General features: G+C 38.1%; 2 protein-coding genes and 1 non-coding gene across 3 annotated transcripts in view; 1 reads left to right on the top strand and 2 right to left on the bottom strand.

Moving 5' to 3' along the window:
• phax (phosphorylated adaptor for RNA export) overlaps window positions 1-742 on the bottom strand; it is an 11148-nt gene extending 10406 nt beyond the window's left edge. Inside the window, exon 1 of the mRNA XM_057320502.1 lies at window positions 618-742. Within this exon, the coding sequence (XP_057176485.1) occupies window positions 618-701 (84 nt within the window). The 5' untranslated portion in view covers window positions 702-742. The remainder of the gene's footprint in view (window positions 1-617) is intronic.
• A 4518-nt stretch (window positions 743-5260) lies between these two features.
• trnam-cau (transfer RNA methionine (anticodon CAU)) lies at window positions 5261-5332 on the bottom strand. The gene has a single exon. It is a non-coding gene; the product is annotated as a tRNA-Met (tRNA).
• A 1697-nt stretch (window positions 5333-7029) lies between these two features.
• The window catches only part of aldh7a1 (aldehyde dehydrogenase 7 family, member A1), a 41788-nt gene continuing 30702 nt past the window's right edge, over window positions 7030-18115 (top strand). Inside the window, exons 1-3 of the mRNA XM_057320500.1 lie at window positions 7030-7254; window positions 7660-7713; window positions 7826-7891. Coding sequence (XP_057176483.1) covers window positions 7060-7254; window positions 7660-7713; window positions 7826-7891 — 315 coding nt within the window. The 5' untranslated portion in view covers window positions 7030-7059. The remainder of the gene's footprint in view (window positions 7255-7659; window positions 7714-7825; window positions 7892-18115) is intronic.

The raw sequence follows: 18115 nt of genomic DNA, 5'->3' as shown, positions 1-18115 counted from the left end.
GTTCATGTTTGTATATCCCGGTGGGGACCTAAACCTGAATACACACCAACACATGGGGACTCGTGTCACCGTGGGGACCAAAATTGAGGTCCCCAGGGGCAAAAAAGCTAATAAATTGTACAGAACAATATTTTTTACAAATCTAAAAATGCAAAAAGTGTTCTATGATCTTTAGGTTTAGGGATAGGGGTAGGGGATCGAATATACAGATTGTACAGTATAAAAACATTACGCCTATGGACTTTCCCCACGGGGATAGTCAACCAAAGCCTGTGTGTGTGTGCGTGCGTGTGTGTGTGTGTGTGTGTGTGTGTGTGTGTGTGTGTGTGTGTGTTCTAAACACAACAATCACTGCAGCATCGGCTCTCACTAAATCCTTGGTGTTTCGAGTCTTACAAAACCTTTACCCTAACCCACACCATCTAAACTACCTATGATTGTTAAACTTGCCAAAAACACGGTTGCGTGATGACGTCAGACTCGAAACACCAAGGATTTTACCGACACCCTGCAAAGGCATCACCGATACGTCAGTCAGTCAGGTTTTGACTCTGATTAAAAGATATAGCACACATGTAACTGAAGAGCTCTAACTAACGAGATATCAGACATTTCACCTGCACGCGCTTCTCCACAGACTCATGATCAGACTCGAGCTCTCCATCCTCCAGATCCTCCATTCTGTCTCCATCACCCGCCATTTCTTCCTGACGGAAACAGTGCGCGCTTACTTCCTGTAGCGTCATCGACCTGAACTCTGATTGGACGCATCTTCCGGACACAAGAAACAGGGCCCGTATGTTAAACTTTTATTTTGTATTTATATATATGCAAATTAAATAAGAAGTTCTAAGGAAAACAGAGCACATACAAAAAATATTAAATTAAGAACAAGACAAACAAAAGTACAGAGTGAGTGAAAATAAAAAAATAAAACAAAGATAAGAAAACAACAATTAACCTACTAAACAGCCGGGTCTTCTAATAGCTCACGTTCTTCAACCAATTTAAATGATTTTCTTCCAACTTTCGATTTAATTGGACTTTTATTACACTTTACAATAAGGTGCTATTAGTTAACATTAGTAAATGCATTAGCTGACAATTAACAATTGAGTTTTTCAGCATTTATTAATCCTTGGTCATGTTGGTTCATGTCAATACAGTTATTGGTGCATTGTTCATGGTGCATTAACTAATGTTAACAGTGACAACGTTTGATTTTAATAATGTATTAGTAAATGCTGAAATTAACATGAATTAATATTAATAAATAGTGTAGAAGTATTGTTCATTGTTAGTTCATGTTAGCTAATGCATTAACTAATTGTTAACAAATCGCACCTTATTGTAAAGTGTTACCCAATTATTTACAATTATTTTTGAAAAATTCATAACAATGGTTTTGTTTTAAGGCACTTACACTTATGAATATAGAATTTCCCCAAAATAAAGATATTATTTAACAAAAGTCCAATGTGTAACTCTTTCATAATAATTCCAAAAAGTATATCATTTTTAGAAAAAGCCAACAGATCAATTGAATTTTTTAGCCACTCATACAAATCAGACCGAAAAACTCTACTGTATTGACAATCAAAAAATAAATGTGCTGTTGTTTCAATTTCTGAATCTAACTATTATGATCAATATTAAACAAAATTCTAAGGATAAATATCGTTATAAACTGTATAGTGTTACAGCTCTTCAGTTACATGTGTGCGTATTTTTTAATCAGAGTCAAAACCTGACTGACTGACGTATCGGTGATGTAAAATAAACCAAATTTAGTTATTGGGCAAGTACAGTGAGGGAAATAAGTATTTGATCCCCTGCTGATTTTGTAAGTTTGCCTACTTACAAACAAATGAAGGGTCTATAATTTTTATGGTGGGTTTATTTTAACTGATAGACACAGAATATTAAAAAAAATCAGGGGAAAAAAATGTTATATAAAGGTTATAAATTGATTTGCATTTCAGTCAGTGAAATAAGTATTTGATCCCCTACCAACTAGCAAGAATTCTGGCTCCACAGATTGGTTATGTGCCTATATGGACCACAGATTAGTCCTGTCACTTTAAGAAAGTACTCCTAAATCAGCTTGTTATGTATATAAAAGATGCCTGCCAACAGAATCTGTATCTTCCAGTTCAACCTCTCCAACACCATGGTCCAGACCAAATAGGTTTTAAAGGATGTCAGCGACAAGATTGGAGACCTGCACAAACCTTGAATAGGCTACAGACAGAAGCTTGGTGAGAAGGAGACAACTGTTGGTGTGATTATTTGGAAATAGAAGATATACAAAATAACTATCAAATGCCCTTGTTCTGGAGCTCCCTGCAATATTTCCCCAATGGGGTAAAGATGATCATGAGAAATGTTAAAGATCAGCCCAGAACTACACGGAAGAAGCCTGTTAATGATTTCAAGACAGTTGGGAACACAGTTAGCAAGCAAAACATTGGTAACACATTGGTAACACGCTATGCCACAGTAGACTGAAATCCTGAAGCACCCGCAAGGTCCTCCTGCCCAAGAAGGCCCGCCTGGCTCGTCTTAAGTTTGACAATGAACATAAAAATGATTCAGAAAAGGCTTTGGCGAAAGTGCTGGCACTGCTGTGAGACCAAAATGGACTCCTGTGTTTGGAGGGAGAGAAATGCTGACTATGAGCCCAAGAACATCATGTCTACAGAGAAGCACAGTGTTGGAAACATTCTGCTTTAGGGCTTTTTCTCTGCTACAGGTATACAGGATGACTTCACCGCATTGAGGGGCTGAGGGACGGGCCCATGTACCGTAAAATCTTGGACGAGAACCTCCTCCCCTTAACTAGGTCACTGAAGATGGGTCATGGATGAGCCTTTAACATGACAAAGACGCAAAACATATTGCCAAGACAACCAAATAGTGGCTTAAGGAGAAGCACATTAAATGTCCTAGCCAGTCTCTAGACCCTAGTCCTATAGAACCTCTGTGAAGGAGGCTAAAACTCCAATTTGCTGAGCGACAGCCAAGAAACCTTAAAGATTGACAGAGGAGTGGACTAAATGTATCCGGACACATGTGCAAACCTGGTGACCAACTATCAGAAATGTCTGACCTCTGTGCTTGCCAACAAGGGTTTCTCCACAAAGTACAAAGTTATGTTTTGCTTGGGGATCAAATACTTATTTCACTGACTGAAATGCAAATCAATTTATTACCTTTATATAACATTTTTTCCCCTGATTTTTTTTAATATTCTGTGTCTATCAGTTAAAATAAACCCACCATAAAAATTATAGACCCTTCATTTGTTTGTAAGTAGGCAAACTTACAAAATCAGCAGGGGATCAAATACTTATTTCCCTCACTGTACATAAACATCAGTGTTGAAAACTCTCTGCCTACCTTCCCCTGATTTACAGCGGTAAGATTATAATAGTGATTGATATATTGAGCTGTACCATTTTGTGCGAAATTTAACATCGGTTGACTTCAACCCATATGAAGATAAATACATAAAGTAACCTGCAATTTCATTTTTCAAACAGAGATCTCGACAGAGATGCAAAAGTTGCGCAAAAATATTACAAATATGTATCAATTTTGGCTTGGTTTCATACACTTTTAATTGAGTTTTAACTGTTAATTTAAAAATTAAAATGAATCTGCTGAATCACAATATTATAGTATATAAAGAAAAGACCAAAGCTGCAAATCCTTAAAAAATTGATTTAACATTTTTTATATTATTATATTATTTCATGTCATCATATCATTCCAACACATTGTTTCTTTGTTATAAAGTCCATGGTATCTGCCTCTGTTCTGCCATCTTGTTACTCTAACTAGGTTAGGAGACCTCTTCAGCTCTCTTAAATAATTTAGGAGCTGAGACCTATAGGGCTTTAATATCTCAAAGTTGCCACCATTTTAATAAATGTTATAAATATAATGATTTACATTTACACTGTAAAGCATCATGTTTAATGCACAATAATACTGAGATGCAAATAATTACGTTATCTAACACTATATTTATAAGTACCAATAGCATGGAACTACAATTTCTACTTAATCCAAAGAAAATACAGCTATTTTCGGTCAGTGTAAATAGCATATCGCTAAGAAATGCTGCTATTTTCACTTAGTGCAACCAGAACCTATTGCTATTTAAGCTTAGTGTAAATAGCATATGTCACTAGTTGTGCAAATAGCCACTACCTTTTCATTTTTGGGTGAACACTCGTGGTTGTCTCGTGCTGTTGAACAGTCCGGCCAGCAGGTGTCACTGTTTTAACACACGTCACTCATTCACATGAAGAGCAGATGAGCTCATGGTGACATTAAGAGATGATTAAACTGGCTGTATGTTTGGTAATGAACCATCAAATGTATGCAGATGATCTTTCTCCAGTGCTGACTGCCAACAGCCTCTACGTGTGAATATGGTTTAAAATATAATGTGTCAAAGAGTGTTGCCATGAAATGTAGAACAGAAGAGGATGAGGACCTCTTTTTTCCAGATTGTATCTGTCAGGGCTACTACTAAGTACTGAAACAAAATATCAAGGGCATTTTATTACTGATGATGAGGACATGTAAAGACACTGTTGTATGGTGTATGCTCAAACTAATAAGTTTCTGTGCTCAGATCATGTTAAGAAATCTTTTTACAACATATTGCACGAGTCTTTATTATACTGCTTGATATTGTGGACCAGGTTTGAAAAGCTTCAGGTCATCTCTAGTGACTGTTTGAGAATCTTGCTTGACAATAGCTGGCGTAGCGTAAGTGACATCATGTGAAGCAAGAGTTTTCAGGCTCTTTTGAGAAGTCTGATGTGCACATTTATTTGTCGATTGGATGATTTTCAATGCCAATGTCAGTGATACCAGTCACCATATGGTAATAAACTGTACCATGTGTTCTAGGTGTGACTGCAAAAATTTAGAAAACAAACTGTGAATAATGGTATTTTATATTATTACCATTTAACATAACATAAAATAGCATAAGAGAGATTTATCTTCATTGTTTTTTTTCTAAATGTGTGCTACGTAACGTCACACCATAGGACACATTTACGGTTTATTTGTCAAATACCCATATATTGATATGTATATTAAAATTAAATGTGTATGTTGGGGGGGGGGCGGGTAGAGTGAGTACTCCGCTGTATCGTATAATTTTGATTGGAACTGACTTCACTTAGACAGTATATATTTCTAGTCGCGTGATGAATGTGCTGTGTCACAGAATAAAACCTAGCAGAGGATGGTTTCGATCCATCGACCTCTGGGTTATGGGCCCAGCACGCTTCCGCTGCGCCACTCTGCTCATACAGGCACCACGAGATTACCTGCTCGATTTCTCAATTCCAAGAACGCGAAGAACTATTTGTATGTTGGATCGGATTTGGCAAGTTCAGACTCGGGAGATCGAACTCGAGGACGGGAGGACGCAATCTGGTTAAATTACAAATAGAGCAGCAGAGGACTTGAGGACGCGTCACTCAAATACAAGCAATCCTAGTTCATTCATAATATTTATTTTAATAGCTTTTCATTTAAACGAAGTAAAATGAAATATGACATCAACATAAAAGGGTGCTTCCTATCGTTTTCATTTTACAAATATTATGTGATTCTGGCAACGTTCATGCTCTGATTATCTTGACTGTAATAAAATGAAATATGATGCAGAACACAATCCTTTATTATAAAGACGTTACAATAGGAAATATACAAAGCAAATTATTTAGTCAAAAATGCTGCGCTCCGGCACAACATTAAATAAAAAATAGAAAATTATTAAAGTCAGCATGAAACGGAAGTTGTTTTTGTCTTCTTTTCCATATCGTGACGATCAGTGTTGGGGAGTAGCTAACTACATTTTTCAGTAGCTTGGCTGTAGCTCAACTACTTTTAAAACAGTGTATCTTTTCCAGGAGTTAATTTCTTTTTTAAGACAGTAACGGTGTAGCGCGACCAAAAGCTGCATCCCGTTCTGCCTTCAGAGCAGCGCTGTCACGTCTTCTTACTGTATCATAAACGGAACTAGTAAGGCTCATTATCGCCATCTACTGCAGTAACTATGTAATGCGGCTTTACGCATCACCGAGAAGAGATCGCAAAGGACGTACATGAGTGGGTAAATATTTAAGTTCGAAACACCCATCCTAAGTATTAAATATGAATCTTATGTAATGAAAATAATAAATAAACAATACAACGATTATGGTATTGTATTACATTGTTTTAAACTTCTCTATTTGTTTAAAACATTAGTCAATAACTCACATCACATAAAAATATAGTAGGCTACTTAATATTTACTATAGTAAATTGTAGTATATTACAGCTGTCGAATATTATGGTAAATATCACACTCTATTAACACATACTGTAGTATCTAGATATAGTAAATTCATACACTTTATACATTCTGTAGTATACTTTAATATTTACTAAAGTAAAAAAACGGTACTGTGTCTAAGAAATTTACTATACAGTTTGCTATAATATAATATGTTATATAATATTACATTCCTGTATTTTTTAAATGTGAGATTGTAAAAAATAAAAAAGTAGTTTCAAAGAAGCTAGCTACTTTTTTTACAGTAACTTGTAGTGTAGCTAACTAATTTTTCAAATGGGTAGCTAAGCTGTAACTTAACTACTTTTATTAATGAGAAGCTTGTAGCTTATCTAACTACAATTTCAAAGTAGCTTCCCCAACACTGCGTGACGTACATTCGATGGTTTTAATGTTAATTATATGTCAGCTTGTTTGTAATGTTTTTGTTATTCAATAAAAAGGAAAAAAATAATGAACTCAATTCAGTTACTTTTCGTTTGAAATTCTGTATAATTTGTAAACATGCAAAATCAGATTATTTTCCCTCATGAAATAACAAGGTCATACTTGTATTTTATTGACTGCCTGAACAATATGATCGTGCGAAAGGGGCGACGTCCGATCTGACCAATTGGAAACGCCGTACATCACGTGACCCTGAGACACGCATGCGCGTGGTTCTGAGAGGTGCTCCTCGTCGTCAGTTCATGATGCAGCGCGTGCTGACGGTGAGATTCGCGCGACTCTTCACGTTGAACAAACTCGCGCTGCGTGTCGGACCCGCCGTCGCGAACATGTCCACGCTGCTTATCAACCAGCCTCAGTACAGCTGGTTAAAAGAGTTAGACCTGCACGAGGACAATGCCGGAGTTTATAACGGCTGTTGGGGGGGAACGGGAGAGGTAAGAGGATCTGACGCGCCTCACGCGCTAATTATAGTGAAAGCAGACGCGCGTCATTCCTCCACGCGCAGAAGTATTTCTTTGTATTGCGTGATCTAAACTGTGAGAGTCTGACTGATCTGGTGTGCGTGTGTGTGTGTGTGTGTGTGTGTGTGTGTGTGTGTGTGTGTGTGTGTGTGTGTGTGTGTGTGTGTGCGTGCGTATGTGTGGCGCGATCAGCACTGGTGAAACGTTACTCATGAACAACTGAACTGAAACAAAAACACTAATAAAAACACCTGTGTCAGATAACACGAGTGACAGTCTTAACGTGTGTGTGTGTGTGTGTGTGTGTGCGCGTGCGTGCGTGTGTGCGTGTGTGTGCGTGCGTGTGTGTGCGTGTGTGTGTGTGTGTGTGTCATACAGGTAATCACTTCATACTGTCCTGCCAACAATGAGCCCATCGCCAGAGTACGACAGGTAACCGCACTGACTGGAGAACAAATAAACGTACACACACTGTCACTGATGTTTATAAATTAAGAAACACACACACAGTCATTGACACACAGTGTATGTTATGTTTCATCAGGCGACTATGGCAGAATATGAAGAAACTGTACAGAAAGCACTGGACGCCTGGAAAGTGTGGGCAGATGTAAGCACATGTATTATTTGTCATGTCATTGATCCACTGATATTTTCATACCATAACTTGATATAGGGCTGCAGCTATCAATTATTTTAGTAATCGAGTATTCTACTGATTTTTCCATCGATTAATCGGGTATTCGGATAATAAGTACTTTTTCTTTATTAAAGAGCAATACTAAATATACAAGAGAAAATAAGACAGGTCTCTTAAAATGAACAACTAATTTGTTTCCTTTTTAGAAAAATTAACATATTTATTGCTGAAATTTCATACATTAATATCTGTGAAAACTAAACCCATTTAGTACACTCCATTGCCATGTTACATTCAAAATGCAATATAGGCCTAATACAAATGTATAAATATGAAACATTAATAAAAATAGAAAGAATAATTTCAAAGGTAAACAACTAACTTCAGCTTATGCATGATGCATTTAGTTTATATAAATTAGTTTTAGTTTACTATTAAATAGTAATATATTTGTCCGCATAAAAATACAGAGTTAACTGGACTTTTATTTTGGCAGGTCAGGAAGACGCTTATTTTTTAGTGTTAGCTTCACTCAGTAAATGTTCTCAAATAAACTCTCAGAGCAACTCTGGAGATGAAGTTCATGTCCTCATAAAGCGCAGACAAATTTATGAGCATCACGCGTGTAGCATGTTAAACTGTGCAGTTCATACACGCAGAACAGACAGATGACGTGTAAATAACAGGATTCGGCGTCCACTAGTCCGCATCTAGTTTGATGGACTCAATGCAGCCGGAAAACAAGTTTCACTCGCAAAATAGACTAAAACTAAGTAAAATAGCAGTTCACCATTTCAATAAGATATCACTTATTTATCAGCATGAGACATACGTGTGAGCGTGTGAACAGACTCAAATGCGTGTGTCTCACGGGGAATGCGTGAGACTTGAGAGCCTGTAACATGAACAGAGTTTAGCAGGCTGTGCGTCAGTAATAACGGTCCGTGGGGAAACGCAGTGCTCCGTGTGTACTGTAGTTAAATGGATTAAACAAGGCTGATTTTTTGTTTTCGAGTTACTCTAGGAATTGTTTCAGCTCTAACTGGATATGATTGCTTGATTAACTGAAGCCAAAACACACAGTCCCCATGAAATCAAGTACATTACTAGTTTTGCTGTGAGGTGTTCAATGTTCATCTGTGCAAGTCAATTCAACAATACTGGGCAAAAGTCTCAGGCTCAAATGAGTATTTTTCTCTAAAGAATGGTTTTAAGCTAGTGATTTGTATCTTTTTCTGTGCTGTGTCAGAAAGATCAGTTTACACTTAGACCCTGTCTATACGTGGTATTAAGATGCGTTTTGGTGGATCGGATCACACGTGGATGGAGGAGACATGTAGCTGTTTACTCCTGGTGTTTTAGTCCGTCTGTTTTGTTCACTTTTGACCACTTCTGTCCTGATTTCTTCGAGGGGAAGGTTTATGGGTGGGTAAATATAGGGGCTTTTTCAGATCTTTCGATCAAATGGATAAAATAAGAGCACACAGTTTACAAATGAATGTGACCGAAGACTGCAGGAAAACATAGCGGGAGCTGCGGTTTTCATTTTTGCCCTAAGCAGCTGCGACACTGTGCCAAACACTGTAAAGCCCTTTTCACACAGAGATCCTGCAAAATACACGGAAAATGTGTCCAGGAATTTGTCCTGGGATCGTTAGATTTGGTTCTTTCACACGGCCAGTGATTTTCTGGAATCTGTGCGTGCGTTCACACACATCCCATGAAGATCCCGTAAAGACACCTGACGTAATATACTGCAATGTAATGTCATGTGCATTTTTTTTTTTTGTCGTGAAAATAGGGTTGATCAGGGTGAAAGATATTTCCTTGCAGTGTTTTTAGGTGGCTAAATAGTGCGATTTAGTATTATTACAGCCTTCCTTTATTTACTGCTAAATAATCTCTCCTTTTTTGGTTATTATTCTGTATCATATATTATTGCCTTTTGCAAATGACAAAGACGTCAATTAAAAATAAAAATGTATGAATGAGGCACAAGAACGCAAGGTAGGCTATAGGCCAATAAGATTAACATAAATATAAAATTTCATATGAAAACAAATAAAAGCAAATTGTTCAGGCTTGTTCGGTTAGGATTTGGTTAGGGATTTATGCGGCCTTAATGAAAAAATATAACGGAACACTGCAAAGTAAAAATTAGCCAGTATTTTTGCAACATCACCTAACTGCAATACCAAATGCACGGTATAATAATTTTCAGTAATATGATGTACAAAAATGTGAGTTTTACCGCTTTTTTAAAACAAAGTTTGAAAAACGTTTTTTAGCATTTAGATTTTGTAACCATTTCAGAATAAGCTCACGCATATCGAATGAAAAACCCGTTATTAAATCTTATACCACGGGGGCTGTTGAATGCTTCAATCTGATTGGTTGACAAACGTTCTATGGGTATACATTAACTTTCGGTAAATGCACACCTATGAAGGTGCTCCAGGTCTGCTGACCGCATTACAGTTCCATATCACTTCGCCAAGTTTAAACAACAGAAAGGTTATACTGTAACCCTGTGGTTCTGAACCCTGGCCCGCGAGATCCATTTTCCTGCCGAGTTTAGCCCCAGATCTGATCAAACACACCTGAACAAGCTAATCAGCGGCTTCAGTAACAGATGCGTTCAACTTAATACAGGGCTGCGCGAATTGCTTGGCGTGTTACATTAAAGTACCGCGAGAGCTATTCAGATGCATACGGAGCAGTCGGCACTTGAATCGCTCTTGCGGTACTTTAATGACATACTGTACACCGACAGATTAGCGCAGCATCGCATTAAATTGAAGCTTTTGGAGAAGCAGCGCTCACGGATCGGAAAGGGTTCAAATGAAGCACATTTGGCGCTAAATAAAGATATAGAGGATATAACGGCAAAATATAATCAACATAAATGTCCCTGAGTGCGCGTGATGTGTACATCTCAGTTATGTAGACGCGCTGTTCAATTTAAACCACAGAGATAGTCTGATTTTTTTTAATGGTTCATTGTGTCTTGCGGTCCGGATGGAAGGAAGGATAATCTGGGTGAAAACTTGTCATCCGGTGGTAACTGGACTGTTGCTTGTCAGGGGCAGGGCATGCGTATGTTCACCCCCCTGGGAGCGTTTAAAAACTCAATTTTTTAATCTGCTTTTCAGGTGGTTGACGCGACATATTTTCCCACACGCGCTCTCTGTCCACTGGTGAAAGTGTGCTTACCTGTGTATGTGCTTCGGGTCAGAACTCGATACAGAGAGCAGAGGAGGATTGTAAAGGCTCGACCACGTAGAAACAGAAATGACATGCCGCCATGTAAATAAGATTAATAACATAATGCTATTCAGTTTGTTTAGTACGAGAACAAGGTATAAACATGTTATATAGGAAAGGTGACCTTAAATGACTTCTCTTGTGATCTAATGCTACATAAAAAATTTAATGAACTTGACCTTCAAGGGGGGCGGGAGGTGCCGTTGGAGAGGCGGGGCGCCCCCTAAGGTAATGGTATGGGAAACACTGCTATATGCATATAGATTCAGTTAATGAGTTAGCTTCAGTAGATTTCTATTTGTCAGGATAGGACTATATGTCTACTAAGTATCAACTCAAGTGTTGCAAATTGAATAGGGATGCACGATAAATTATCAGCCATATCGGTAAATTTAGGTTGAAATATTATAGCCGATAAATCATTTCCTCTGGTTAAACTTCTTCAGCTGCACGCTGCTCACAGTTAAGTACAGTACTGTCTGTCTGTCGTGATCATTCACTTACTGCTATTAGCAAAACAATCTCTCACACGCAATCTCTCGCTGAGGCTTCGTGTGAGACGCTCTGCAGCCATGCTTTGTTAAAAGACAAAACTTCTGGCTTAAGCATGCAGGTTACTTTTGCTTTTATTGAGATGGTGGAAAAAAGAAAATCGGCCAAACATATCGGCCAGAGAAAAACCCCATATCGGTCGACCTCTAATTATAATAATAATAATAATACATTACATAGTTATCTTTACATTGTGTTGTGAACATGCGGAAAAAAATTATTATTGCAAACTTAAATCAACACAATAATGTATTAACACAACTCCTTTCTTTTTGCTTGAATTTGAATTTATTGTCATTGTTAATAACAACAAGATAACAACAGAGCAACCTACAATGTAGTAAGAATTAGGGCTGTCGCGGTTGGGAAATTTCCCTTGCGGTAATTATGGCTGGGTCAATAGCGCGGTTGGCAGTTGTACCGCCCCACCTACCTTTTTTTTGCAAATTACCTGACATATAATTTTGGTGCATTTAAAGATTTATTGAGTAGTAGTTATTGTGATGTTATATATATTTTTTGTTTTTAAATGACAGAGAGACTGGCCTTAAAATGTTTTGTTTATTGTTAAATGCAGAACACAATGGACCATGCCTTGAATCTGAAAAACTAAATTAGCCTATCACATAAAAAATCTGTTTAAGTCAAAATACAGCAAAAAAATATAAAATGGAAATAAATAGGCTATTATGTCACGTGAGAATTCACTTTTTAAATGACAGAGAAAGGGGTTATAAAATGTTTTTTGTCCAATGCAAAATGCCGAACACAGCAATAAGAACATGCCTTCAATCTGAAAAACGAAAGAACTCAAGTATCACATGAGTGATGATGAACAGTGTAAATGAAAATACAGTACAGGAAAAATAAATAAAATAATAAATGAAAAAGCTCACTTGAGCGTTAAGGGATGTGATTTAAACCTGGCTTATCATGTCCTACATATTACATATTAACCTTATGTGGTGTCAGGGACGAACGTATAGGTGTAACAATGTTTCCGGCGGCACTGAAAACTCTTTCTGATGGTGTGCTGGTCGCACAAATACACATGTACTTGCGAGCGACTTTGGAAAGCATCGGAAATCTGCCCTGGTTTTCGCGCCACCAGGAGAGTGGATTTGCGTTAGAGTCTATTGGCTCTTCTTGTAAATAGCACGTAAGCTCGTTATCTGCGCGAACTCTTCTAGGTACGGACGCTGACGCGGAGGTTGTCCGTGAATTCAGCAGGTCTCCAAGAGTCTTTTTCTTTGCTGCAGGTGGCACCTCAGCTTGCCCTTCGTCTGTACCCACTGATTCACTGGCACCGCCTCTTCCTTCCTCCGACATTCCCAGCATCTCTTCGATGATTGCTGATTTTGCACCAGTGTCAAAAATATGATCCCCCCTATATCTAGGGTCTAAAAAACAGGCCTTTGCCAAAAGTTTTTGCAAGGCAGCTAGTTCGTATTTCTCCAGGAGAACACTGCACATTTTTTGCTTTATTTCCGATGTCAGTGTGGTATCCTCGTTTGATTGTTTAATGATGTCCTCTGTAAGGAGTTTCAGCACGGGTTTGACTGATGACACGGTCACATAGCTCTCGCCAGACAGCAGATCCGTAAACTCAGCGGCGGGTTTCAGTGCTGCATTCACGGATTCGAGCACAGCAATATCTTGCCAGCTTGGATTTAGATGGTGGTGTCGCCGGTCATCCAAAACTCTTCTGATAGCAGGGACTTGCTCCAAAATTCTTTCCACCATTTTCTGTTTGGAGCCCCATCTCGTAGCGCAATCCTAAACAGAGTATTGGCCGTTAAATCGCTGAACAAAAAAATATTTTAAATCGCTGAACTCCCAAAATTGACTTTAGGCTACATTTTCAATTATTATTCGTTTCAGTATATTTTTACGTAACAAAAATAAATTTAAATCATTCCGTCATTGAGCTGAAATTAGCCTAACTGTTAGCTTAACTTTTAATCATTTTAAATAATTTTCCTTTGATTATATTATATTTAACGAAAAATGCATTTAATCCAGCAGCAGGCATGAGTTGATTAATCGAAGTTTACATTTTTATTGATCCATATTATTTCATTGTTCTTTTCCTATTTATTGCTTCTACGCTGTAAAGAACAAGGTTATGACACATACTATGTCCAGCTCGGTTTTAGTCATTTTAATATAATTTAAATTATATTTAAGTTTACTGTACTTAGACATTTTAGTGCATTATTAATTTAACAGTGTAATAGCTTATACAGAATAGTTTACATTTCATAACTCACCAGTATGAGGCTATGCTGAGGGATTTGAAGTTCTGCTTGTGCTAACGCCAGATCTCTTCTCTTTAACCAGCTATGAGAGAATGTATTCACCAAGGTGTGACATAGGCCCATTGCTCAGGCTGTGCGATCCCTAACGCTGGCCATTGCGTTTGTGACAGCCAAATGTAAATTGTGACCAAAGCAGTTCAGCCACGACCAGTTCAGCTTTTCACTGCTGCTACGATGTTTGCCCCGTTGTCTGTGGTGATACAGGTCAGCTTTTTTTCATCCAAGGACCACTCTTCAAATGCGTGCCGTAGAGCTTCCGAAATGTTCTCCGACATGTGGTTCTCGGGCATAAACACGGTTTCGAGGCAATGTGATTTTAGAATCCAGTCAGTGCTCAGATAATGAACAGTTAGACTCATATATGGTGTCATATTGACACTTGACCACATGTCTGTTGTGGCAGAGTAGAAGTCGACATTTATAAGTTCGCTTTTTATCAACTGCTTTACCATGCTATACATTTTTGGCACAGCAGTTTCTGAAAAGTAGGTTTTACCTGGCAACTCGTACTGCTTATCAAATTTTTGAAGCATTGACTTAAACGCAGGTTTCTCGACCGTGCGGAATGGAACCATTTCCTCAACGAGATACTGTGTTACAGCGGCTGTAAGGCATTTATGCCTGTTACTTTCACGACTGTATTTGACAGATTTCGCAAAAGATTCAGCTACTCTTAACTGTCGGCTGATACCGGCCTCGGCTGTCTTTTTTGAGGTTGCTCTGCGACTTGACGCTTGCGAGGGCAGCTGCGCTTCGATGGCTGGATGGCAGTTAGCGAGATGATACCTCAAATTCGACGTATTGCCACGTGCTACATGCACCTTTCTTATGCAAATTTTGCATATTGGCTCATCTAAATTAGCTGGCTCTCCCTTTTCATTCGGTTCAAAGCCGAAGTATTCCCAAACTGGCGACGTTACATTAGGTTTTGGGACCAGAGCGCCTGCCATTGCTTCCGCCTTTGAAACACCCGATACTAACAGTTGGCGGGAAAATGATACAGTTCCTGTACCTGCGGTTGGCTTGTCAGTAGCGCGGTAGTACAATACAGCGGTTACCGCGACAGCCCTAGTAAGAATCCAAAAAGTAGGGTATAGTTAGGTTGTCTTTTTTTCCTAAAATCCACAATCACTTCCTTGGTCTTTTTGATATTAAGGGCTAGGTTGTGCTTTATACGCCATGTTGCCAGATGTTCAATCTCCTTTCTGTAAGCAGTCTCATCGTTCTTGGTGATAAGTCCCAGCACTGTAGTGTAGGGCTGCAGCTATCGATTCTTTTACTAATCGAGTATTCTACAGATTTTTCCATCGATTAATCGGGTATTCGGATAATAAGTACTTTTTCTTTATTAAAAAGCAATACTAAATATACAAGAGAAAATAAGACAGGTCTCTTAAAATGAGTAAAACAACTTATTTGTTTCCTTTTTAGAACAATTTGTTTTTATTGCTGAAATAGCATACATTAATATCTGTGAAAACTAAACCCATTTAGTACATTCCATTGCCATATTAAATTCAAAATGCAATACAATACAAATATATAAATAAGAAACATGAATAAAAATGGAAATAATAATTTCAAACAATAGCCTATGACTTTTATTTTGGCAGGTTGTCAGAAGACGCTTATTTTTTAGTATGTCTGTTTCTTCACTCAAACAATAACATGTTTGTGAAATAAACTCTCAGCGCAACTCTGGAGGTGAAGTTCATGTCCTCATTCAGCGCAGACGCAGACAAATTCATGAGCATCACGCGTGTAGCATGTTAAACTGTGCAGTTCATTCACGCAGACACGCAGAACAGACAGATGACATGTGTAAATAACAGGATTCGGTGTCCACTAGTCCGCATCTAGTTTGATGGACTCAATGCAGCCGGAAAACAAGTTTCACTCGTAAAATAGACTAAAACTAAGTAAAATATCAGTTCACCATTTCAATAAGCTATTAGGGCTGTGACGGTGGCAGTTTTTTTACCACCACGGTGGTAATAAACAAATCGACCGCGGTGGTTGAGAAATATATATTATTTATATAAATAATATTTATATTATTATATTTGCGTGTAGCAACCACATGACGAGTGGAAGAGAAATATAGACCTTATTTAAATACTTGAAATTGTTAAATAATTGAAATATGATATTTGAAATAAATGAGGATGAAGCATCCGTCAATGTTTAACGCGCAAATCCATCAGTGAAACGGCACGCTACAGCATATAAAACATTGAAATAAACATCAGTAAATAATGAAAACTTAAATGATATAAGAAAGCTAAATACTAAATAAAAAAGCTCTTGTTGCAGTAACTTCAGTCAGTGGCGTATTAACCCTTACAGTCCTTAACAATTCCATTTGAAACAAACTGTTTAAACCTACATTGGCTTTCCTATTCAGATTGCCATAAAAACTTTACTTTTTCCGACTCGTTGATGTGAAACTTACTTGTTGACATTGTCCAGATTAAAATGTGTACAGCTGCACTAAATGCGCGTTCAGAAGATGTGCACAGGAGCGCAAATGAAGAGATGTTTCTCCGCAACCGCGGCAAAACCTGCGCGCGCTCCGACACTAAGCAAGCGGGTCATAGCCAGTTTTGATTTTACGCATCTGTTCATTTCACAATAAGATCCATTGCAAAACCCGCAGAATAACCTGGGTTTTGCCGTGCAGGCCTGCGCACCAACGGAAACGTATGCCAATAATTTCTGTTAATGTAAAATGGAAACGCAGTGCTCCGTGTGTACTGTAGTTAAATGGATTAAACGAGGCTTCGAGGCAACAATTTTTTTTTGTATTCGAATAACTCGAGTTACTCGAGGAATCGTTTCAGCCCTACTGTAGTGTCATCAGCATATTTAATGATGAGATTGGATGGCTGGGAGGCTAGGCAGTCACGTGTGAAGAATAGGGTTGTAACGGTATGACTTTTTTACGGTATGATAATCGTCTAAGAAAACACCATGGTTTTACGGTTTTGCGGCTTATGGTTTTATACCAGTAGCAAAGACCCTTAAAAGAATGAGAACAAGGTTTTTTTATATTAGTTTATATATTATTTTTATAATATACAATTCAAATGGTCTAATGGTTTTAATCCGTTTGTTTTATTAACAAAAAAGATCAATTGAATTCATAAAACTTTATTAATAACAAAAAGGGGCAATTATATTGCAATTTTAAGAATAATAGTGTCCTATAAAATTTCATCAGAAACTATGGATTTTTTTCCTTCTGGATTCTGTTTTATGATGTAATACAAATACATTACCCAAAACAATGGTAATGTTTAAACCCTAACAATGTACAATAATAATATTTCTGTTATCAGGTAAACAGAACTTTTATTTTGACGGGTTGTAGCCGACCTGGAGTTAATGTCAGAGTAGATGCTTAGGCCGCTTTCATATCTAGTGCAATTGCCTGGACCGAACCCTGGTTCAATTTCTTCCCCCTTCACATTGTAATTTTTGCATATGAACCGCGGTGCGCTTGCGTCATCAAGCGGCGGCCACGTACTCATGTTGCTGGGTTACCGCTATGAAGGCGACAAGGCGCCAAAATGGATGTAGCTGCTCGCATCACTTTTGTTGTTCTTTTTTTGAACCTTTGGTTTTGCTTGCAAAGAAAAGATACAGAAACACATTTGCATTTGTCTGCCGCAAAAGTATTACGATTTTTCCGAAGAGAACGGGCTTTCTGCCGGAGATTTTTTTGGCATGTTCACATGAACCGCACCCCAGATCTCCCTTTTTAAGCGGACTCGGGAGTACAGCTCGCGGGTGCGCACCCGGGTTCAGAAGACAGCGTTCACATCACCCAAACGAACCAAACTATGATGTTAATCGAACCCGGGTGTGCAACCGCCCTTAGTGTCATGCATACTTCAGTATGTCATAGATAAAAAGGGCCACACAGAGGCGTGCAGAAAGAAGCAAATTACATATTTATATGGCAGTCTTTTCACGCTTTAATATTCACATATCTACTTTTTTATCCATCCAATCCATCCCGTTTTACGTGACATCCGTGTTGTACTGTACATTTGATTTT

Source organism: Triplophysa rosa, linkage group LG22 (genome assembly GCF_024868665.1).
Source record: "Triplophysa rosa linkage group LG22, Trosa_1v2, whole genome shotgun sequence".
Taxonomy (NCBI): domain Eukaryota; kingdom Metazoa; phylum Chordata; class Actinopteri; order Cypriniformes; family Nemacheilidae; genus Triplophysa; species Triplophysa rosa.
This window is presented reverse-complemented; position numbering and strand designations above follow the sequence as displayed.